Genomic DNA, 25,148 nt, shown 5'->3' on the forward strand with positions numbered 1-25,148 from the left:
TAGTTACAATGCAATAAATCAGTTAAACTTATTTTCAGAGCGTTGCAAGTTGCAACCTTTTTATTAATTCTCCAGAGCATGTAGCATCTGTAGAAAATCAATTATTACAATTATAAAAAGTGGCACATATGTCCTGACAGTGAATTGATAATGTTATTATAATATGAATCGTGATGATACTGTGCAGAGTGGAATGGAGTTAGGACGCAATGTATTGCTTCAATCTAAATGTAAGACAGCATCATTTTTAGGTGAAATATTTCTACAATACAATAAAAGACTTCAGTACAAATAGACATTTACCATATCCAATAATCTTGTACATGATTTAATTTAAACTGGCTCAGTGGTGGGGCGCCTCTCCTTATCACAAAGCTTCCTTAGATTTCTCTTCAGCCTTGGTTGTTTCAGAGATTGTTATGCATCCACCCTGGTAGTTGTCCTAAGGAGTGTCCAGAGATGCCATCCAGGCAGATGACTCTACGGCCCTCCCTCCTCCACTGGTTTTCAGTCACTCTTTGAGCCTATTATGCAGTACAATGTCATGGAGACAACCATCGCCAATATCTAGGGAAACAGGAACAGTAAATAAATGCTTTGGTTATGCTAAACTTTTAAACAAAGCCCGCTGTACGAAACTGAACACATCACATTACTTTTGTTGAATTTGCATCTACATTTGTGGCATTTCAAAACAATGAGATTGTGACCTTGAAATAGACACAGGGGAGGAGTCAACAGTACCTCAAGGGCAGCGATTCCCAATGCCACTGCCACAATGCCAATAGTGTTTTCATCAATCAGTTGCTTAAACTTTGGGAAGCAGCCAGTGATCGTCTGTGGGGACACACAAATGTAATAGTGATTTAGACAGGCGAGGCCACTGGGTGTTCAACTGTAAAGTGTGTTACATTCTCAAATGGGCCTTCCATTGATGAGTTTGAGTATGGATGTAGTGTGATTAACTTGAGGTGATGAGTTCACATCTCGTACCAAGTTTGGACCCGCACTGACTACAGTGTTAACTCAAAATGACAACGACTAGGTTCCAGTTTAACAACGTTTACTTCACCGTACACCATCACCCTTATACTCAGGCCAGTTCCATCAACAGTGAGACTACTGCGCAGGTGTACTAATAACAGTGTGACATCACAGTAATAACAGAAATATAGGGATACTTAAAACATGAACTTAACATACAGCACTTGTATCATTACAGGAGCTGAAAACAGCACCGTGGCAGCACTGTTGAGGATAGAGATGGGTGCGTATTTCAAATGGAGAGCCAGTGAAGTCTGTATAGTTGTAGAATCCACAGCACTTTAGCTAGAGTGGACACGGAGACAGTTCATATTAGAACAATTCTGTTGACAAAACTGAATAAGCTTTCTAATACACAAGCATATAAAAATGACAATGTAATTTGAGACATTATTTGTAGGCCTAATATGTTATTTCCAAGGTATTAAAACAGGCCAGCAGGATATTGTAAAGTACCGTATCCATAGTAGCATTCCAGAGAGCAGTGACGTCTACATTTTCTCCATAGTCCTTCTTAATGTTCTGAACCACTTTGGTGCCCAGTTTCTCAATCAACTCACCTGCCTGAAATACATAACACAAATCACACACACTTTGAAAAAAGGGTTCCAGGTAGCATTCCAGGTAGAACCGTCTGTGGTTCTATAGAACCCTCTGTGGAAAGGGTTCTTATGGAACCCAAAAGAGTTCTACCTGGAACCAAAAGGGGTTCTTCAAAGGGTTTGCCTATGAGGACAGCCAAAGAACCCTTTTTAGAGAGCACCTTTTTTTCTAAGAGTGTAGTCTTTTTTTCAAATTCTCCACAGACAGTCTTTAACCCCCTTTAGCAATATGAGGAGAGTGAATGGGCTCCATGTACGCTTACCAAGGGTTTAAACACCAGGATAACCACTGCTCCAGCCACCTCTGCAATGAACACCACCAACACAATCACAAAGAACTAGAAAAATAGGAAAAGGAGACCATAAGAGAGATTGAGTGGTTGGACTGAGAAAACAGTTTACAGTGCATTTGCACACATTTCATATATACTGAACAAAAATATAAACACAACATGCAAAGTGTTGGTCCTATGTTTCATGAGCTGAAATAAAAAGATCTCAGAAATGTTCCATATGCACAAAAAGCTTATTGTTCTCACTTTTTTTAATTTACTTCCCTGTTAGTAAGCATTTCTCCTTTGCCAAGATAATCCTTCCACCTGACAGATGTGTCATATCTAGAAGCTGATTAAACAGCATCATTACACAGGTGCACCTTGTGCTGTGGACAATAAAAAGCCACTCTAAAATGTGCAGCTGTCACACAACAATGCCACAGATGTCTCAAGTTGAGGGAACGTGCAATTGTCATGCTGACTGCAGGAATGTCCATCAGAGCTGTTGCCAGAGAATGTAATGTTAATTTCTCTACCATAAGCCGCCTCCCAACATTGTTTTAGAAGATTTGGCAGTATGTCCAAACGGCCTCACAACCGCAGACCACATGTAACCACGCCAGCCCAGGACCACATCTGGCTTCGTCACCTGCGGGATTGTCTAAGAACAGCCACTGGGACAGCTGATGAAACTGTGGGTTTGCACAACCAAATAATTTCAGCACAAACTGTCTCAGGGAATCACATCTGCATGCTCGTTGTCCTCACCAGGGTCTTGACCTGACTGCAGTTTGGTGTCATAACCAACTTCAGTGGGCAAATGCTCCTCTTTAATGGCCACTGGCATGCTGAAGAAGTGTCCTCTTCACAGATGAATCCCAGTTTCAACCGGGCAGATGGCGACATGTTGACATGTTTGCTTATGTCAACGTTGTGAACAGTGCCCCATGGTGGCGGTGGGGTTATGATATGAGTGGGCATAAGCTACAGACAACAAACAATTGCATTTTATTGCTGGAAATTTGCATGCATAGAGATAGAATCTCATTGTGAGGCCCACTGTTGTGCCATTCATCTGCCGCCATCACCTAATGTTTTAGAGTGATAATGCACGCCCCATGTCGCAAGGATCCGTACAAAATTCCTGGAAGCTGAAAATGTCCCAGTTCTTCCACGGCCTGCATACTCACCAGACATGTCACCCATTAAGCATGTTTGGGATGCTCTGGATTGACGTGTATGACAGCTTTTTCCAGTTCCCGCCAATATTCAGAAACTTTGCACAGACATTTAAGAGGAGTGGGACATCATTCCACAGGCCACATTCAACAGCCTGATCAACTCTATGTGAAGGAAGGGCCTCTCAAGTGGCGCAGCAGTCTAAGGCACTGCATCGCAGTGCTAGAGGCGTCACTACAGATCCAGGTTTGATCCCTGGCTGTGTTGCACCCGGCCACGACTGGGAGGCCCATGAATTGGTGCACAATTGGCCCAGTGTCATCCGGATTAGGGGAGGGTTTGGCCGGCTAGGATGTCCTTGTCCCATCTCGCAACTCCTTGTGGCGCCCGGGTGCATGCTCGCTGACTTCAGTCGCCAGTTGTACGGTGTTTCCTCTGACACATTGGTTCGGCTGGCCTCCGAGTTAAGCGAGCAGTGTGTCGAGATGGGTCGTGTTTCGGAGAACTCATGACTCTCAACCTTTGCCTCTCCCGAGTCCGTACTGGAGTTGCAGCGATGGGACAAGACTAAGTACAAATTGGGGAGAAAAAAGGTTTAAAAAAAGCATAATAATATGCAAAGTAGTTGTCGCCCTGCATGAGCAAATGGTGGTCACACCAGATACTAACTGTTTTTTTGAAATACGCCTTTTTCTTAAGGTATCTGTGACCAACAGATGCACATCTGTATTCCCAGTCATGTGAAATCCATAGATTAGGGCCTAATGAATTGATTTCAATTGACTGGTTTCCTTATATGAACTGTAAGTCAGTAAAATCTTTGAAATGTTTCATTTATCCGTGTAGCTACCGACTCTACTGTAGAAAATCCTGAAAGGAGAGATGAAGAGCTTGACAATCAAGCTTGTTCACTGAGTCAGTGTCAATCACATTGGTGACAACATAGCACATATACTGAAGAGCTCATGTTTGAGGTGACCTACCAGGAGCAGCATACACCTGCTCTCCTTCATGGCGCCACAGCAACCCAGGAAACCTATGATCAGCAGCACTGCCCCCACAGCAATCAACAGGTAACCCACGTTTAGGATCTGGTTCATCTCCGCTGGAACATCTTTTATCCCCTTGAGGAGCCCCAGGATCGAGCCGCTGTCCACCTTCACCCAGATCCCTACGCCCAGGATGGCAGCGCCCGCCAACTGGGGGAAGAGAGCATAGCATTGTTGGGTGATTTCTATTAATTCAATGAAGACCACATCAACTGCTGCCCTTCGTCTTACCTAACATGCCCATCCAGTGCTTTCTGAAAGTATTCCTCCCCCTTGACTTATTCCGCATTTGGTTTTGTTACAGTCTCGATTCAAAATTGATTAAGGGGCGGCAGGCAGCCTAGTGGTTAGCGCGTTCGACTAGTAACCGAAAGGTTGCAAGATCGAATCCCAGAGCTGACAAGGTACAAATCTGTCGTTCTGCCCCTGAACAAGGCAGTTAGCGCACTGTTCCTAGGCAGTCATTGAAACTAAGAATTTGTTTAACTGACTTGCCTAGTTAAATAAAGACAAAGTTTTAAAAAATCCCCTCATCTACATACAGAAATCCCATTTACTTTATATAAGTATTCACACCCTTGAGTCAACACTTTGGCTGGGCCACCCAAGGACTTTCATATTCTTGTTCAGAAGCATTCCAGCGTTGCTTTGGGTGTATGATTGGGGTCATGGTCCTGTTGGAATGTAAATCACACCCCAGTCTAAGGTCATTTGCACTCTGAAGCAGGTTCTCATTAAGGATTTGCCTGTATTAAGCTCCATTCATTGTTCACTCTATCCTTACCAGTCTCCCAGTCCCTGCTGCTGAAAAGCATCCCCATAGCATAATGCTGCCACCACCATGCTTCATGGTAGGGATGAAGTTAGATGGCCTGGCTTTCTGTGCCTGGCTTTCTCCAGACATAGCACTTTGCATTCAGGCCAAATAATTACATTTTTGTCTCATCAAACCACAGAATATTTTGCCTTATGATCTCAGAGTCTTTCATTCCAGGCATGCTGTCATGTGTCTTTTTCTCAGAAGCGCCTTCTGTTTTGCCAATCTCCCACAAAGCCCAGATTGGTGAAGTGCTGTGGAGACTTGTCTTTCTGGCAGGTTATCAGCCAAGGAACACTGTAGTTCTGTCAGAGTGGTCATTGTGTTCATGGTCACCTCCCTGACCAAGGTCCTTTCCCGGTTGTTAATTTTGGTCGGACGGCCAGCTCTAGGCAGAGTCTGAGTAGTTCCATATTTATGGAGACCACTGTGCTCTTGAAAAATTTCAACACTCTTGAAATTGTTTTATACCCTTCCCCAAATATACAGTGCCTTGCGAAAGTATTCGGCCCCCTTGAACTTTGCGACCTTTTGCCACATTTCAGGCTTCAAACATAAAGATATAAAACTATTTTTTTGTGAAGAATCAACAACAAGTGGGACACAATCATGAAGTGGAACGACATTTATTGGATATTTCAAACTTTTTTAACAAATCAAAAACTGAAAAATTGGGCGTGCAAAATTATTCAGCCCCCTTAAGTTAATACTTTGTAGCGCCACCTTTTGCTGCGATTACAGCTGTAAGTCACTTGGGGTATGTCTCTATCAGTTTTGCACATCGAGAGACTGAAATGTTTTCCCATTCCTCCTTGCAAAACAGCTCGAGCTCAGTGAGCTTGGATGGGGAGCATTTGTGAACAGCAGTTTTCAGTTCTTTCCACAGATTCTCGATTGGATTCAGGTCTGGACTTTGACTTGGCCATTCTAACACCTGGATATGTTTATTTTTGAACCATTCCATTGTAGATTTTGCTTTATGTTTTGGATCATTGTCTTGTTGGAAGACAAATCTCCGTCCCAGTCTCAGGTCTTTTGCAGACTCCATCAGATTTTCTTCCAGAATGGTCCTGTATTTGGCTCCATCCATCTTCCCATCAATTTTAACCATCTTCCCTGTCCCTGCTGAAGAAAAGCAGGCCCAAACCATGATGCTGCCACCACCATGTTTGACAGTGGGGATGGTGTGTTCAGCTGTGTTGCTTTTACGCCAAACATAACGTTTTGCATTGTTGCCAAAAGGTTCAATTTTGGTTTAATCTGACCAGAGCACCTTCTTCCACATGTTTGGTGTGTCTCCCAGGTGGCTTGTGGCAAACTTTAAACAACACTTTTTATGGATATCTTTAAGAAATGGCTTTCTTCTTGCCACTCTTCCATAAAGGCCAGATTTGTGCAATATACGACTGATTGTTGTCCTATGGACAGATTCTCCCACCTCAGCTGTAGATCTCTGCAGTTCATCCAGAGTGATCATGGGCCTCTTGGCTGCATCTCTGATCAGTCTTCTCCATGTATGAGCTGAAAGTTTAGAGGGACAGCCAGGTCTTGGTAGATTTGCAGTGGTCTGATACTCCTTCCATTTCAATATTTTCGCTTGCACAGTGCTCCTTGGGATGTTTAAAGCTTGGGAAATCCTTTTGTATCCAAATCCGGCTTTAAACTTCTTCACAACAGTATACCTGCCTGGTGTGTTCCTTGTTTTTCATGATGCTCTCTGCGCTTTTAACGGACCTCTGAGACTATCACAGTGCAGGTGCATTTATACGGAGACTTGATTACACACAGGTGGATTGTATTTATCATTAGTCATTTAGGTCAACATTGGATCATTCAGAGATCCTCACTGAACTTCTGGAGAGAGTTTGCTGCACTGAAAGTAAAGGGGCTGAATAATTTTGCACGCCCAATTTTTCAGTTTTTGATTTGTTAAAAAAAAGTTTGAAATATCCAATAAATGTCGTTCCACTTCATGATTGTGTCCCACTTGTTGTTGATTCTTCACAAAAAAAACAGTTTTATATCTTTATGTTTGAAGCCTGAAATGTGGCAAAAGGTCGCAAAGTTCAAGGGGGCCGAATACTTTCGCAAGGCACTGTATGCCTCATCACAAGTCGATCTCGGAGAGTAACTTGGACTTCATGGTAAGGTTTCTGCTTTGACATACGCTGTTAACTGTGGGACTTATATAGACAGGTGTGTTTCTTCCTACATCGTGTCCAAACAATTGAATTGGTGGACTCCAATCAAATTGTAGTGACATCTCAAGGATGATCAAGGGAAATTGGATGCACCTTGGCTCAATTTGGAGTCTCATAGCAAAGGGGTGTGAATACTTACACTATCGTTCAAAAGACATTGTACAGTGTAGTAATTGTTAATGTTGTAAATGACGATTGTAGCTGGAAACGGCTGACTTTATATGGCATATCTACATAGGCATACAGAGGTCCATTATCAGCAACCATCACTCCTGTGTTCCAATGACACGTTGTGTTAACAAAGTCAAGTTTATCATTTTAAAAGGCTAACACGGAACCCAAACCGTCTGCGTGCGTGCACACATTTATTTTGTCCCCCAACACCAAATGCAGGTTAAAATATCAAACTGAAACAATTACATTAATTTGGGGACAGGTCGAAAATTAAACATGTATGGCAATTTAGCTAGCTTGCACTTGCTAGCTAATTTTTCCTATTTAGCTAGCTTGCTGTTGCTAGCCAATTTGTCCTGGGATATAAACATTGTTGTTATTTTACCTGAAATGCACAAGGTCCTCTACTCTGACAATTAATCCACACATAAAAATGGTTAACCGAATCGTTTCTAGTCATCTCTCCTCGTTCTAGGCCTTTTCTTCTCTTGACTTTATATTGTGATTGGAAACTTTCATAAATTAGGTGCATTGCCGCCACTGACCTCGTTTGTCTTTCAGTCACCCACGTGGGTATAACCAATGAGGATTTGGCACGTGGGTACCTGCTTCTATAAACCAATGAGGAGATGGCACGTGGGTACCTGCTCCTATAAACCAATGAGGAGATGGGAGAGGCAGGACTTGCAGCGCGATCTGCGTCCCAAATAGAACTGACTTCGATTTTAGCGCTTGCCAATGCAGATGCTCGTTGGCGTGCGCGAGAGCGGCGTAGTCAGCCTGTAATTGATCATTAGAAAACCCTTTTGCAATTTTTAGCACAGCTGAAAACTGTTGTTCTGATTAAAGAAGCAATACAACTGGCCTTCTTTAGACTAGTTGAAGGCCAGCATCCCGGAGTCGCCTCTTCACTGTTGACGTTGAGACTGGTGTTTTGCGGGTACTATTTAATGAAGCTGCCAGTTGAGGACTTGTGAGACGTTTGTTTCTCAAACTAGACACTGATGTACTTGTCCTCTTGCCCAGTTGTGCACCGGGGCCTCCCACTCTTTCTATTCTGGTTAGAGCCAGTTTGAGCTGTTCTGTGAAGGGAGTAATATACAGTGTTGTACGAGATCTTCAGTTTCTTGGCAATTTCTCATATGGAATAGCCTTAATTTCTCAGAACAAGAATAAACTGATAAGCTTCAGAAAGTGCTTTGTTTCTGGCCATTTTGAGCCTGTAATCTAAAGGCCAATTGTATTGCTTCTTTAAATAGAACAGTTTTCAGCTGTGCTAACAATTGAAAAAGGGTTTTTTAATGATCAATTACAGGCTGACTACACCATTCACGTCGCGTGAGCGAGCGTGGCAAAATACATATTATTCAATTATTACACCCACTGCTCGCGAGCGTCTGCGTTGCCAAGCGCTAAAATAGAAGTCAGTTCTATTTGTGATGCAGATCACGCTGCAAGTCCTGCCTCTCCCCATCTCCTCATTGGTTTATAGAAGCAGGTACCCACGTGCAATCTCCTCATTGGTTATACCCACGTGGGTGACAAAGATGAACGAGGTCAGTGGCGGTAATGCACCTAATTTATGAAAGTTGCCAATCGCAATATAAAGTCAAGAGAAGTAAAAGCCTAGAAGGAGGAGAGATGATTAGAAACGATTCGGTTGACCGTTTTATGGGTGGATTAATTGTCGGAGTAGAAGACCTTGTGCATTTCAGGTAAAATAACAACAATGTTTATATCCCAGGACAAATTAGCTAGCAAATGCAAGCTAGCTAAATTGCCATAAATGTTTAATGCTTTTTGACCTGTCCCCAAATTAATGTAATTGTTTCAGAGTTTGTTTTGATATTGTAACCTGCATTTGGTGTGGGGGGACAAAATAAATATGCACGATGGTGCACGCGTGCAGTCGGTTTGGGTTCCGTGTTAGCCTTTCAAAATTATAAACTTGACTTAGCTAACACAATGTGTCATTGGAACACAGGAGTGATGGTTGCTGATAATGGACCTCTGTACGCCTATGTAGATATGCCATATAATGCCGTGGAGGAGATCTTTGTGGGCTATACTCGGCCTTGTCTCAGGATGGTAAGTTGGTGGTTGAAGATATCCCTCTAGTGGTGTGGGGGCTGTGCTTTGGCAAAGTGGGTGGGGTTATAGCCTGCCTGTTTGGCCCTGTCCGGGGGTATCATTGGATGGGGCCACAGTGTCTCCTGACCCCTCCCGTCTCAGCCTCCAGTATTTATGCTGCAGTAGTTTGTGTCGGGAGGCTAGGGTCAGTCTGTTATATCTGGAGTACTTCTCCTGTCTTATCCGGTGTCCTGTGTGAATTTAAGTATGCTCTCTCTAATTCTCTCTCGGAGGACCTGAGCCCTAGGACCATGCCTCAGGACTACCTGGCATGATGACTGCTTGCTGTCCCCATTCCGCCTGGCCGTGCTGCTGCTCCAGTTTCAACTGTTCTGCCTGCGGCTATGGAACCCTGACCTGTTCACCGGAAGTGCTACCTGTCCCAGACCTGCTGTGTCAACTCTCTAGAGATACCTTTTTTCCTAGCCGGTCTGAACGGTAGTGTATGTAAATGAGATATTTCTGTATTTAATTTTCAATAAATTGGCAAAAATTCTAAAAACATGTTTTCAGATTGTTATTATATGTAGATGGTTGAGATTTTTTCTTGATTTAGTCCAGGTTGAATTCGGGCTGTAACAACAAAATGTGGAAAAGGTCAAGAGGAATGAATACATTCTACATTTCTCTTTTCATCTTTATTTTGTTATGCCTACATAGGTATTTTACTGGAAAATTCTAAATTTTTTATTTCTTTAATAGCTCCTTCGCATTCTCTGACATTCATGCTGCATTTGGCTTGCAGCACATCACACTATTCTACTCTGTGCCTAATCTTATCTGGTCCAAAATGACATGTCGGTCTCATAAAAAGTAGTAAAACCATAGCAAATGTCTGTCCTTTTGTTTCATGTTCTCATAACTTTCTCACGTTGCAATTTAGATAGTGTTTTTCTGGGGGACAGAATAAGGATAAGAAGTGGTAAGTGATAAGGAGTGTTCTGATTGCCTGCAGATTAATTATAGTGAAGCATAACTGAACTCTGCTATTATCAGCAATAATTTACTCAAAAAGATGAAAACATCTCCAACTTACAAAGATGATGCCATTAAAAGCAAACATCATGACTTTGAGAAATCCGAAGCAACCCATTCTTGATGAATTATTCTGCCTGGAAGAAAAGAAGAGGAAAAGTTGAGAAAGGGAACATTTATGAATAATCACCTATGGTAATGATGAGAATGTTTAGAAATTCTATGAGACTTCTGAATCATTAAGATGGGATCAGAGGTCAAAAGTCTGAACTAAAGCTACTGCCTATGTCTGTAGCCTACTGTCTATAGGCCTGTTTAGAGGAGGAAGCATAATGACCAAAGGTTCTCTTTAATTCAATGGGGAAGTACCATCTTAACAAAACAGCTAAATCATGTACTTCTTATGATGTTCTATATCAATGACATTTTGGAAATTGTATGTTGAGGGTTTTGGTCACAATCTTATCTTGCAAACTTACACCACAAACCCTTCTACACCTGAATAAACATTTGACTCATATTGAATGATATTGGAAGGTGACAGTTATGGTTTTGTGGACATAATCAGTCACTAAGGAAGCAAATATATATTCTGTCAAACAACAGAGACAAAGCGTTTCTCTACTACTCTAGCAGAGTTGTTCCGAGTCATTTGCAATGAGTTGTTATGTCTGGCTAATTAGGTGACGGATTAACAGTTCTACACAATCCTTGATGCTGTTTGCTGTCTTTGACTTGTTACCAGGAAACCAGCCCTTTGTCATCTACAGTAAGACGTGGGAAGGAAGGAGTGGGGAAAAACACCAGCCACTTAACTTATCCTCCCTATCACCGTATCGTCCTTGAACAGTCAAGAGCACCCTTGCTTTTTTTTGTACTAATGTAATTTACTGTACAGTACACTTTCCCAACACCAATGAGAGTTAAGTGAGCCTTTGCTTTAGAATTAAGAAAGAAAGTACAAAGTACTCTACTTTAGAAAGTACAAAGGCAATGACAAGGCAGCATGTCCCACTGCATTGTCATTTAAAATGGGCCCCTAAACAGATTAAAATTATACAAGAGGCAGACCAGTCCCATAGCCTAATTGTCAGAAAGAGTTTTCACAGTAATTCACTCGATGTCTGAAAACCCTTCCACCTGGGGCCACAAAATGTTCAATGTAAAAAAGTTATCAAAATGTTCAACGTGGTCTGCTATTCAGATGAGAACAGTGTCCATCACCTGTCCAGGCTGTACAAGAAAATTGTAAGGAACTTTCTTCCTCACCCTCAGTGTCAATCAGAGGCCTATTAAAACACAGGAGCCCATTACACACACACTGCAGGTTTATGTCCTGTCCCGTTTTGCAAGTTAAACCATCTATGGATCATCTCATCCTGCTCTGTTCTATGACCCCGTGTGGTACCATTTACCACTATGTGTGTTTAGGACTGTCTGTCTGAATATGACCCTATAGGGTGGGAACAGTGATTGAGTGACTAAATGACAGCTGGTTTGTACTGTACTCTTAATAACAGCAATAACAAACCAATAGCACTCTGTGGCAGTAACACCAGTAGTGTGACAGTGAACTCTGTCAAGGAGTTTCTGATTGACATGAGTGTCATTTTCTTTCTGATGTTATGACTAAAGTATCCATAAGTGTGTTTATCTTATACGGTCCCAGATAGAGTACTTAGAGTTCATCAACCTGGCCAAGGCTTTCGACTCTGTCAATCACCACATTCTTATTGGCAGACTCAACAGCCTTGGTTTCTCAAATGATTGCCTCGCCTGGTTCACCAACTACTTCTCTGATAGAGCTCAGTGTGTCAAATCGGAGCCTGTTGTCCGGACCTCTGGCAGTCTCTATGGGGGTGCCACAGGGTTCAATTCTCGGGCCAACTCCCTTCTCTGTATACATCAATGATGTGGCTCTTGCTGCTGGTGATTCTCTGATCGACCTCTAAGCAGACAAAACCATTCTATATACTTCTGGCCCTTCTTTGGACACTGTGTTAACTAACCTCCAGACGAGCTTCAATGCCATACAACTCTCCTTCCGTGGCCTCCAACTGCTCTTAAATGCAAATAAAACTAAATGCATGCTATTCAACCGATCATTGCCCACACCTGCCCGTCCATCCAGCATCACTACTCTGGACGGCTCTGACTTAGAATATGTGTATAACTACAAATACCTAGGTGTCTGGCTAGACTGTAAACTCTCCTTCCAGACTCACATGAAGCATTTCCAATCAAAAATGATATCTAGAATCGGCTTCCTATTTCGCAACAAAGCTTCCTTCACTTATGCTGCCAAACATACCCTCGTAAAACTGACCATCCTACTGATCCTTGTCTTCGGCGATGTCATCTATAAAATAGCCTCCAACACTTTACTCAGCAAACTGGATGTAGTCTATCACAGTGCCATCCGTTTTGTCACCAAAGCCCCATATACTACCCACCACTGTGACCTGTACGCTACCGTTGGCTGGCCCTCGCTTCATACTCGTCGCCAAACCCACTGGCTACAGGTTATCTACAAGTCTCTGCTAGGTAAAGCCCCGCCCTATCTCAGCTCACTGGTCACCATAGCAACACCCACTCGTAACACACGCTCCAGCAGGTATATCTCACTGGTCACTCCCAAAGCCTTCCTCCTTTGGTCGTCTTTCCTTCCAGTTCTCTGCTGCCAATGACTGGAACAAACTGAAGAAAAAAAATAAATAAATCACTGAAGCTGGAGATTCCCATCTCCCTCACTAGCTTTAAGAACCAGCTGTCAGAGCAGCTCACAGATCACTGCACCTGTTCATAGCCCATCTGTATACAACCCATCTATCTACCTCATTCTCATACTGTATTTATTTATTTTGCTCCTTTTGCACCACAGTATCTATACTTGCACATCTACCATTCCAGTGTTTAATTTCCATGTTGTAATTACTTCGCCACCTTGGCCTATTTATTGCCTTAATTCCCTTATTTGCACTCACTGTATATATATATACACACTTTGTTTTCTTTTTTTCTACTGTATTATTGACTGTATGTTTGTTTTACTCCATGTGTAACTCTGTTGTTGTATGTGTCGAACTGCTATGCTTTATCTTGGCCAGGTCGCAATTGCAAATGAGAACTTGTTCTCAACTAGCTTACCTGGTTAAATAAAGGTGAAATAAAAAATAAATAAAAAGAGAGTGAAATGGCATCGGCATACAGTACTGAGAGATGGATGCTAAACGTCAGGATGTTTATCACGGTGTCAATGTTTAGCCACGAGCATCAGGTTAATCATATGAATGGGCCAGAGGGTGCATAGCAACATATCCTGAATTGGTTTTCCCCCTTTCATTCCCAGAGGGTTTCCTGCAAGTGGTCACTCATCTTCTGCCTTCACAAAGCCATGGGCAACAGCGGTGGCCATAGTTAGCCTGGTGATGTATTAACAAACACAGTCACATGCAAATTACTAAGAAAACATCCCAGCCAGGAGCCATCAACACACGGTACAAAGACAAAGGTGAGTATAATATACAGTAGCTATGGCCCTTAGGACTTTACATGCTTTGAAAATTAAAATGCAATAAACACAAAGCAGCTAAATGAGAATATAATTTAGACAAGAGTAACGTAAAAAAATAAATCAATGATCAGGTGAATTTCAGGCAAGCTGCTGAATAATATGACACAGTGAGTGGCATAGCTTTGTTGATATCATGTTAGGAGTAATGTGGTATTCAGTCATGAAGACTACGATAATGAATTCATCCACAAGGAAGCCAGTGGGGACACACCTGGTGACAAACATTTCCCGGAATGATGATCAAGATAACAAATGTCTGTTGACGAACATGCCAATTAACGACTAGAGGAAAGAAAGTATAGACATCATATTTATCAAAGCTTTCATCTCAGTCAGCTGTCATCCCGTGTAACAGTTTACCTAATATGGTTCAATGACAATTCCTAACATGTAGTCTACGCCAAAATGGGAAAGTTTTAAATGTATGAAGGATTACATTTTTGAAAGTGGGTTTCCTCATGAGCCCTAGGGTAGTGCTTTGAGTTATGGGGTTTTGGCTTACTGGTGTAAGGAAGTGCTATTTCTTATGCAGGTGACCAGCCTACTGCTATTACATTGCTATAACTGAGACAACGTATTTTCACAGTAAAACATGTTAGGTCCCATACAGGATAGCTCCCACACCCACACACACAGCACACACACATTACACACACTAACTGCCGAGGACACACAGATAAGACATACACCCACACATTGGGAGGAAGAGACAGCCTTGACTTGCAGAAACCAGCGCACACACCTAATCTCCTTTCTAGCCGAACATTGTGTGACTGAGGACAGCGCACACACCTAATCTCCTTTTTAGCTGAACATTGTGTGACAAAGAACAAGACTCAGAGGGATGACGGACGGCCCAACAGGGCCAATCCAAGAAGACTACACCTCAGCCTGAACCAACCCGAAGACCCGATCTTCTAGAATCAACCTACTTTCTGTTCTGTATATGAGACATGTGCACTCTGTTATCTGCGCTTCTTTTTCTGCTGGTTCCTTAAGAACCGAATGAAATGGCCCGTATACGTTGTACCAGATATCTTTACTCATAATTAAACTGTCACTTGTCATACAATAGACCACCTTGTCTGAATCGATCCTTGACCGGCTCACCCTCCTACATATCCCATTATTAACAGAAACTTGGTAGCAGAGGGATGGTTTACTAACGACCCAGTCCAGAGTGGTTGATGTGGGTGTGAGGGGGCGAGTTGGTGAAAGGACGGTTCCCGGAGGACAGGTGAAAACCATTCGGGGGTGGACAACAATTCTGCTCAACTCGGGAAACTGATCTCTGGTCGACCACAAAATAAGGTAAGCAAAACCTGTTTTATCAAACTTTGCATATTGTCGAATAGTCATACCAAATTACGATCAGTAGTACCGAGTGTGGGTAAGAATTTTTGTGTAAATTTTATATAAATAATGGACTTGAAATTGACAGTGAAGTAAACATATGTGGTAATTAGAATATCCCGATAGTCCGGCATGAGAACGGTCCGGTGGCAGACACCGGTAAGGGATGAGTAGTAGTTAGAATATTCTGATAGTCCGGCATGAGAACGGTCCGGTGGCAGACACCGGTAAGGGATATTTAGTAGTAGACCTAATATTAATAGAATATTCTGATAGTCCGGCTGTGAACGGTCTGGTGGCAGACACCAGTAAGGAATAAATAATATAGTCTAGGATAGATTTTCACCGATAGTCCGGCTAGTGACCGGTCCAGCTGTGTCTGGTAAGGTGGTCTATTATTGAGTATTGATGTGACCAGGATTATATTCTATGTATAAGTGATATTCGTTCGGGCGTCTGAAAAAGGGCGTGATCAGTTTTATCATTAACATCTGAGTATGATTCGATCATTCATCTGCAAAAGATAAATCCAATTAGTGTTTTAGATAGAACCAATAGCCGGTAGTGTCCGGTGAGGTTAAAATCCAATAGCTGGTAGTGTCCGGTGAGGTGTCTACAATAGATTAATGTATGATTAAGATATGTTGGACTGAAAAGTCCGCTTTGTGTTGTGGCCAGAATGAATGTGATAAATGTACTAATGTGTGATGTCATAGAATAAGATGTTCTAATTGAACAATTGTGTTTAAAACTATGTCCATGTAATAATATTTGTGTGTTGACTATAGACTAAATGTAAACGGCGTTTCACAAGTCCCTGATATTATTACCATTATTTAAAATTATTGTGAGCAAAGTATTTCCTAAATTAAAAAAAAAAAAAAAAAAAAATCTATTATCCAAATTGTTAAAACATAGTTTATGTTGATAATCATTTCCTGAATTGGTGGCTCGTGTTTAATCATTAAAACATTATTGTTTAAAATTCTGGATATATGACGGAGAGGCTCTGAGTTAAGACAGAGTACGAGTAATAGTGTCTCCTAAGAATACATCACTGGCACGAGCCAGTGACGGGCTAAGTATATCCAAAGAGTGTACAAAATATTTCTAAAAAAAAACACGTCAAATCAGCACCTAAGACAGGTGGAGGAGAGGTTTGGCATTACACACAAGTTTGGCTCTGTGTATAGGCCGCAATCGCAGGGCCTTGTGGAACGCTGTAATCAAAATCTGAAAGCTAAAATAGCTAAAGTATGTGCAGGAACCAAATTGACCTGGGTGGAAGCCCTGCCCCTGGCACTGATGGCCATGAGGTCCTCACCAGGTGCAGGGACACATCTTTCACCCCATGAAATAATGACAGGTAGAGTAATGCCAGGGCCACCAAGAGAGGGAGGTCATATGCCCCCTCTTGATGTGCACCAAATAGGGATGTCTGACTATGTGAAGAAATTGACGGAATTGTCTGCAGCTCTCTCCAAACAGATACACCGTGTCGCAGAGAGGGAGCTGACTGACGTCCCGGAACAACCAAGGGTAAAAGTTGGGGACTGGGTAAGGATCAAGGTCCACAAGAGAAAGTGGGCTGATCCCAGGTGGACTGGACCGTACGAAGTGAAGGAGGTTACTTCACACTCAGTCCAGGTCAAAGGTAAATTAGGCGCACCTTGGCACCACCTGACACATTGTACACCAGCCCCAACCCCTGCCAGAACTCTGGCTGAAGTAAGAAGTGATTTACTCACATCCAATTCGAATTCAAATTCTGACATCCCTCCCGTCTGATCATGTGGAGGAGACTCCCATCCTCAGATGATAGGGACACTAGAGTAGCACCATGGGCTAGAAGGGCTAGGAGACCATGGGAAAGACTGGGTTGTTCTGGCCCATTGTTTGTCCTAATTATAGTCAATGTTGTTTTGACATTGGGAGTAATGATATGGGCAGCCCAGCGTATAATCACTGACCAGGAACAGACTACCCAGCTAAACATCACCAATGCTTCAATATTCTCGGATACGCATGTTCTGTCTAAACGTCAAGTTCAGAATAATGACTTTGAGTGTACTGCAGAATTGATTAGGTCAGCTACTCTGTGTATCCCGCCTAACGCTACTACCACTGTTATACTTACCTGGGGTGTTATTGGAAGCCCAGGTGGCGGTTATGGTACTCATGCAATCAGTTGGTCTAGATCAGTGTGGTACATGACAGAAGGGGGGTATAATAAATGGACGTGGAAGAATTTAGTGGCAGAGACTGGTCCTGACTGGTCTAGCTGGACAGTGCATCAGATGGCACTCCTGTGGCGGAGCAGGTTGACGCTAACTAAAGTTACAACTGGTTTGAAATTGGTAATCAAACACAGGGAAGGTGGTATGACTTATGACCTCCATTGTAACTTTCCTTTGTGGTCTGATCAGCCTCATTGGAAAGCAATTTGGATGGAGAATCTAGGGTAATTTGTAATACTGATATTAAGGTAATTTAATACAAAAAGGCAGTGAAATTTACATTATAGTGTCATTATATTTTCTCTGATGAACGTGGTGTGAAAATTTAGCTAGGATAAGTTTTATTTATGGTAGACTCATGTTAAGTATTTGGGACATATTTTGAGCAAACAGGGCAGGGAAGAAATTGAGATATTTGTGTTTGGTTTTAACACCTGTATATAGGGGGTGCCATTTGAATATTTAATTTGTGGTCATGGGTAATACGGTTTGTTTTTGTTTTTATTTTTTAAGGTAAATTAATTATAGTGGGGTTTAATTAACCTATATAAGGACATTAGAAAGTGCCACCATAGACATGTTTTTCTAAAAAAAAAAAATCCATGAGTTTAGATAAAGCCAAACAGTGAGACATTTAGTTCAAATTTGGAAACATGAGAAAACGAGCTACAGACAGATAAGGGGAAAAGGCAGACAGAAGAGCCCTCCCCTGCACTGCAGAGACCTTGAAGGTTGGAGAGCAGAGAGGATAAGTTTTAAAAGGGAGCCAGGACGAGCAAAGATAACAGAATGTGTAGATAACAGTTACTGAGTGGAGACAAAAGGGATAATTGGACATGTGGAAAATGAAAGGGGCGCTCCTACATGATAATGTCAGAACAGAAGGATAATATACTAATCTTACCTAAGTCATTATTTAGAGTAGGTAAGGTTGTTACCTGGGCAGAGCCAGGTATCAAAAGGGGGATGGGTAAATTGTGGTCTAGGATAGGATGGGGCGAACTGGATAAGAAACTAAAGATATAATCAGATAAAACATATGAGAAACTGTTTGTTAACCAAGCCTGTATGTCCAGGATTTTATGCATTACAGGTGAACTACAGGTGAAGTCACTCAATCCAGTCCCAGAGGCTTGTTGGGGGGACCATACAAGGACTCCTGGTGACAGCTAGCTGAAAGAGCTACCCGGATTCATATCGCACGGGGGAGGGTAGGACACATGACACTGTCGAACAATAAACAGTGTTCGAGAGGAGAACTGGAATTAACAGGATTCCGGGGGCCATCTCTCGAATGAAGTAACCCTCCCTGTCCTGTCACCCCTGTTTTTGTTCATAGAAGTGAAGATGTGTCTGGCTCTTGCTAGTGATGTGTTCTCTGGGAGAGGGTGGGACTTTACAGGAGTGTCAGTGTACCTGTGTAATGGGGGAGGGTGTCCATATGGGGATTACATGATAACCAACTTGGGACAATTCTAGGATTGGAGAAGAGGGTATTCTTATAGCATAGGGGATCCCACAAAGGTGGATAGGTTTTCCATCATATGGGGAAAACCTGGTAGCACTGTTGAACTTTGTAAAGGTGATGAAATCCTACTAACCATCAAAACTATTAAGCTCTCTGATGCAGGCACTTACACCCTCGGACTACAAAGGACCGGGACAGACACGATGGGTGTGTTTTCTATTAGGGAGCTGCCAAAACCAGAGGTCCCAGACGAACCAGGGCCAGACACACTCCTCTACCACCCCTGGACCGAACCTGCCACCTACCACCACTGTGTTAAAAAATCCTATTCAGGTAATTAATGTTAGAGACTACACAGCTATTGATCAATTAGGCACTGAGACTGGGTTTGATGGTAGGGACAATTTGTGGCTGTCTTATATGAGGTACACAGCTAAAACCCTGAGAAGAAAGGACTGCACTATTTGTAGTCATGCTAGACTTGTTCTGGCTACACACCCATTTGCTATAGGAGAAGGAGAGGGGTGGTTGTGTATTCTGAGAGGTTTTTACCAGGTTCAGCCCAATTCAACCCTCTGTTCCTCTTTGAGCCTTGTGTTTCCTACAGTACCTCCTCATCGGGCCCCTTGGGGTGTTAAGGCATATGGGGGCAATTACAGTTGCATCACGGGTACAGGTAGTGGCATGGACTATGGGAGATTGCCTGAAGCTGAATGCAGCAGTAACATAACCATTTATGCCACTTGGCCAGTTACAGGCCTAAACCAAACTAGTGGTCTGGCTGATGTGTGGTGGATATGTGGACCCAAAAGAGTACTGAGACCCATTCTTAGAGGAGACTGGCAAGGTATGTATGCTCTGACCAGTTTGATAATTCCACTGACCATTGTTGATGTTACTTCTGAACAGCTGTTGGGTTCTGTATCCAGGGGACCTGAAAACATTCCATCCCATGGGAGACATAGATGTAGTGCTCCATGGACAGAGGATGTAGTTGACATACACACTAACCTGTTGGGAGTGCCAATGGGGGTTCCTCATGAGTTTCAGGCCTTGGGTAGGAATGATGGACTCTGGCACTTACTACCTATTATAGGTCCAGCCATAGTGGATGCTAGACAGACTGCATGGATCAGTTATATCTACTATAATCAACAGCGTTTTGTGAATTACCCCCGTGATGCACTCACTGGTCTGTCTGAACAGCTTGAGGCCACATCTAGGGTTGCCAGACAGTCTGCAAGATGTTCGGTGAACAATGTTGCACGTATATTCCTAATAACACCACTCCAGATGGTGGTATGGCTAAGGCCTTTAATGGGCTTGGTGCACTATCTGCTGAGATGAGGACCATGGCGGGGGTGGAGGAGTCTGGACTGTTCTTTTGGTTGGGAGCCTGGTTTGGTAAGTACACTGGTATGGTGGTTACTGGATTTCTGACCCTAATTCTTGTATTTGTATTATTGATGTGTTGTGCTGCTTGCATCATACCGTGTTTTAAGAAGTCTGTTACAGATGTGACTCTAACATGTTTAATCCCATTAATGACTACGGATAACCCCAGTTGTAATTGCTCTGCCTGGGATGCTGTCTATCCCATGACTAAATCTACTGCTAGGAAACCATTGTTTTCCAACAAGGTTGCCAGGGCACATTTCACCTGTGTCAAAATGACGGGAGGCGGTACTAATGTGGGACAGGTTCCTGGGAATTGGTGTCTGGATACAATCAACATTGTTGGGAGTTTCAGTCCAATATCCAGAGCAGATGTGAGGTGGTGGTGTGGCAACACTGTCCTGTTTGATAAATTACCCTCCAATACTACTGGAAGCTGTGCACTTGTTACTCTCCTTTTGCCTGTTTCTATCTACCCTACAGAGGCTGGAGACCTCATCCTTAGGGTCCAGAGGGTGAACCCTGAATATTGGAGGGGACGTTCCAGGCGTGCCACCACCCCATCTAGTGGTGATCCGACGTACATAGACGCCATTGGAGTCCCAAGGGGAGTTCCTGACGAGTACAAGTTGGTGGATCAGGTGGCAGCTGGGTTTGAGTCCTCCATTTGTTGGTGGTGCACTGTTAATAAAAATGTGGATAGAATACATTCCAGAATCGCATTGCAGTGGATATGCTACCGGCAGAGAAAGGTGGAGCTTGCACTATGTTTGGTGAACAGTGTTGTACTTTCATCCCTAATAACACAGCCTCCGATGGTAGCTTGACCGTAGCCCTAGAAGGTTTGAGGACTCTTAATGGTAAAATGAAATCTCATTCTGGGATTGATACCTCAATGTGGGACTCCTGGATGAGTGCCTTTGGTAAATATAAAACCCTGGTCTCCTCCATTTTGGTCTCCATTTCGGTGTTCGCGGCCATTTTGGTTCTCTGTGGATGCTGTTGCATTCCATGTATCCGTTCCCTTACCACTAGGGTTATCTCTAGAGCTATTGACCCTTCCCCCCTTTCCCAGATGTTTCCTCTGCTTGCTAATGACCTGCCCGAATTTGAGGATGAGGTTGAGAGTGCCTACTAGGTTTTGTTTTTCTTTTCATGAAATGCTATGACTGCTGAAATAAGGGATAATGAGTGACACCCTAGTGGGTGTCAAAAAGGGGGGCTTAAATTTCACATCATTTTCTTTTGTTCTGTTTTTCAATGAGCTGTTGTTCTCTTTTGGCATGAGGGTTGCAAGTTCCTAGGTGGCTGGTAGCCAATCTAGTACATAGTGGGATCGAATGGAGAACATGAAGGTATTTTCAACTTTGTAATTGTTAGCCTAGTTTATGTCACATCTCTTAGGAGATGTGAAGAGAGGGAATCACAACACTTTTCCTTCTGGGAAAAGTTTTCTTTTTGTGTCTGGATCTAGTTAGGTTGTGTCACGTCTCTGGGGAGACGTGAAGAGAGGGATTTGTAAGGAAGTGCTATTTCTTATGCAGGTGACCAGCCTACTGCTATTACATTGCTATAACTGAGACAACGTATTTTCACAGTAAAACATGTTAGGTCCCATACAGGATAGCTCCCACACCCACACACACAGCACACACACATTACACACACTAACTGCCGAGGACACACAGATAAGACATACACCCACACATTGGGAGGAAGAGACAGCCTTGACTTGCAGAAACCAGCGCACACACCTAATCTCCTTTCTAGCCGAACATTGTGTGACTGAGGACAGCGCACACACCTAATCTCCTTTTTAGCTGAACATTGTGTGACAAAGAACAAGACTCAGAGGGATGACGGACGGCCCAACAGGGCCAATCCAAGAAGACTACACCTCAGCCTGAACCAACCCGAAGACCCGATCTTCTAGAATCAACCTACTTTCTGTTCTGTATATGAGACATGTGCACTCTGTTATCTGCGCTTCTTTTTCTGCTGGTTCCTTAAGAACCGAATGAAATGGCCCGTATACGTTGTACCAGATATCTTTACTCATAATTAAACTGTCACTTGTCATACAATAGACCACCTTGTCTGAATCGATCCTTGACCGGCTCACCCTCCTACATATCCCATTATTAACACTGGTAATACATGAAAATATTCCATCATGACAAATCTAAATAATTGTCAGGAAGAGTATATACAGTAATTCACTCACAGAGACAACCCAGTCAGACTCTCTGTCTGAGCTGAGCGTGCTAAAACTCTAAACACTGGACAAATCTAAAAGGATGTCATGAGCTATGTTGAGCTATGTTCCGTCCAATTGGTGACAGATTTTCATTCGAATATTCTAAAATGTGCATATAAACTATGCGCATTTTCCCTGCAGAGATGAGTTTCCATCAAATTGGCTTGCTGCAAATAAAAGGCTATGCGTGCAACGTAGTGCACATCAAGATATATTTTGCAGTTAAACAAGTTTCCATTCCATTTTCAACTCTACTGATGGTTTTCTCACAAAAAAGGTGCCTTAGGCTACATAAAGTACCACAGCATGAAACACGTGTTTCTAAAAATCCCTTATGGAAAAAAATTAATGGTGGAAAAACAATTGGAACCATTTTCCTGTTTGACCGCTAGCTTTTATAGGCATTATGACGCCTCCATTGTGGGGCTCTATAGTAAGTGTCCACTTGTATTGGCACGTGCTAAAGCGTACGTATGAGATTATCATGGACAAAACAGTGAGATTTCTTTTTAAAATGGCAGCAAAACATCGATTATCATGTCACCATAATAAGACCCTCGATATTTATTGGGAAGGCGCATCAAGCTCAGCACCTTTCACTATCACCACCGTGTTAAATTCATCCTGATTTATTTTATCTGTGACCTAATACAGTTCATGCTTTCCGACAAATCGTAGTGGGGGACTACAAATCATCGCGTGACTCCCAAATTTACTTCGACATGATGGTTATTATATCAATATTTGCGCATAAAAGCGTTTCCACCTACATTTCTCGCATTATTCATTTTACCGACACAAAAAGGTCTCATCTTGTCTAGCGTATTTTGTTTTGTCCACATTTTGAAAGTTTACCGAAAAATGTTCTGTTGCCATTAGGTCGGTGACATTATTTTTTAATCCGACATCTACTTTACTCGCCTAAAACGGTTGGATGGAAACCTGGTTGTAGAGAGGAATAATTACAGGCTTGAGTCAAGGTCTCAGGAGAGGAACAAATAATGAATTGTTGGAATCCATGTTGTCACTGCACCCGACTACAGGCGAATATAAAACACATCAAATTACTACTCTATGGGGCATTTTCAACAACCAGATGAGTCAACCCTTGTTATTCTCACTTACAATTGTTTACCCTACAGTGGAGTGGTACAACAGGTTTCGTTGAGACTCAGAGAAAGAAAGTGAGTCTGGGCCTTACCTTCACTGGGGTGATGGAGGCTGTTGCTGGGAGAGCGAATGTGGGCGTCAGTAAACAGGCTGATTTACCTGTGTTCTCGGAGTGACCTGTACTGCGTTTTTCTCTTCCTGTGCTTCTCGGTGGCTGCAGGTTGGTTATAAACAGTGAGGGAGGGGGCGTGCTGAGGCAAACAGGTGGGAGTGATTCAGGTTTCAGAGGCAAGGAGCTCACTTCCCTGTGGAGTAGAAGTACCACCTGAGGGAGTGTCACAGCAATGTTACAGCTACATACACACAGGCATAAGCACATTCTACCACCATTTTTACCTGTGGCATCACTGTATATCAAAGTGGGCTTTTGGAGACGTGAATGGTATGGAAGCAGAGAAAGAATATATCTATGGATTTTTAAGAAAATGTTATTTAATTAACATACTATAAGACCTTACTATGTGAGTTCCATTGAGAGCATTGTTTTGTAGACATAGGATAATTCATCAGTCGGAATGTCTCTCTTGCTTAGAAATTTGCTCAGACTTTGACCTAAATCTTCCCATGACAGCCTCTAATGAAAAGTAGACTTTCACAATCATGCAGGAATCTGAGTTGAGCTTTAAAAATACCCAGAGTGACAGTGATGGAGGAATTGAGGAGGTAAATTGTAATAAATGTATAATAACCAGATTAACTTTTATTTTTCAATTCACCACCTTCGATGATAAGCAATCAAACAGTATCCTACCAGTTGAAACAGTGCCTGTTGAAACAGAACCTTATGGAGTCGCAAGCTTCTGTGAATTGACCATTTCACTGCCTATCTATTTTTCAACATTAACCTTAAAGTAACTGTCCATTGAAAATCTAACTTGTAAAAGTTAATATTCTGTTAACTCATACCCAAATTACATTGTTGACTCATCCTATACTCTTGTGGCCAAAGCATTAATTGGAGGGGGAAAAAACACTTGAATAAAACCCACCTCAAATCTGTATCTCAAACAGACCGTTTCCAAAATGCTTGTATTTCCTCAGAGGATGATGTCATTCCAACACAGAAAAGCTGCTTTTTAACATACTTAAAATAAACTGGAAGTAAAACTATTTCACTTATATTGTAATTAATTACCCTATAGGTCATATTTAATAGAAATATGGAAACACTGGACAGATACTTTAATACAGTATTGTGGTGAGTATATGATTTTAGCTCAAGTCTAATGACCATTTATATCAGGTTAT

General features: G+C 42.4%; 1 protein-coding gene and 1 long non-coding RNA gene across 3 annotated transcripts; one reads left to right on the forward strand and one right to left on the reverse strand.

Moving 5' to 3' along the window:
* Positions 1-31: 31 nt before the first annotated feature.
* On the reverse strand, positions 32-24,189 carry LOC110538310 (tetraspanin-1). Of its 2 annotated transcripts, XM_036938526.2 has the most exons (9): positions 23,932-24,130; positions 13,040-13,143; positions 10,508-10,583; positions 4,084-4,299; positions 1,910-1,984; positions 1,501-1,608; positions 1,204-1,329; positions 745-837; positions 32-567 (listed from the first exon to the last, which is right to left on the reverse strand). In XM_036938526.2, the coding sequence occupies exons 3-9, from the start codon at positions 10,562-10,564 to the stop codon at positions 508-510; spliced, it is 735 nt and encodes a 244-aa protein (XP_036794421.1). In that variant the 5' UTR covers positions 10,565-10,583; positions 13,040-13,143; positions 23,932-24,130; the 3' UTR covers positions 32-507. The 2 variants fall into 2 exon arrangements, with proteins under 2 accessions (XP_036794421.1, XP_021480717.1); XM_021625042.3 differs by lacking the exon at positions 13,040-13,143 and having other exon boundaries at positions 23,932-24,189.
* Positions 14,994-22,559, forward strand: LOC149979392 (uncharacterized). Its single transcript, XR_016485316.1, has 2 exons — positions 14,994-15,331; positions 16,848-22,559. It is a non-coding gene; the product is annotated as an uncharacterized LOC149979392 (long non-coding RNA).
* Positions 24,190-25,148: the final 959 nt, after the last annotated feature.

Source organism: Oncorhynchus mykiss, chromosome 12 (genome assembly GCF_057628025.1).
Source record: "Oncorhynchus mykiss isolate SJ-2025 chromosome 12, ASM5762802v1, whole genome shotgun sequence".
Classification (NCBI taxonomy): Eukaryota; Metazoa; Chordata; class Actinopteri; order Salmoniformes; family Salmonidae; genus Oncorhynchus; species Oncorhynchus mykiss.

Coding starts and splice junctions, on each gene's coding strand:
- LOC110538310 (XM_021625042.3), bottom strand. CDS start 10,564: ATGGGTTGCTTCGGATTTCTCAAAGTCATGATGTTTGCTTTTAATGGC. Junction 1,609..1,909: donor TCCTGGTGTTTAAACCCTTG/GTAAGCGTACAT, acceptor TATGTATTTCAG/GCAGGTGAGTTGATTGAGAA. Junction 568..744: donor TGGGAATCGCTGCCCTTGAG/GTACTGTTGACT, acceptor CTGTTTCCCTAG/ATATTGGCGATGGTTGTCTC.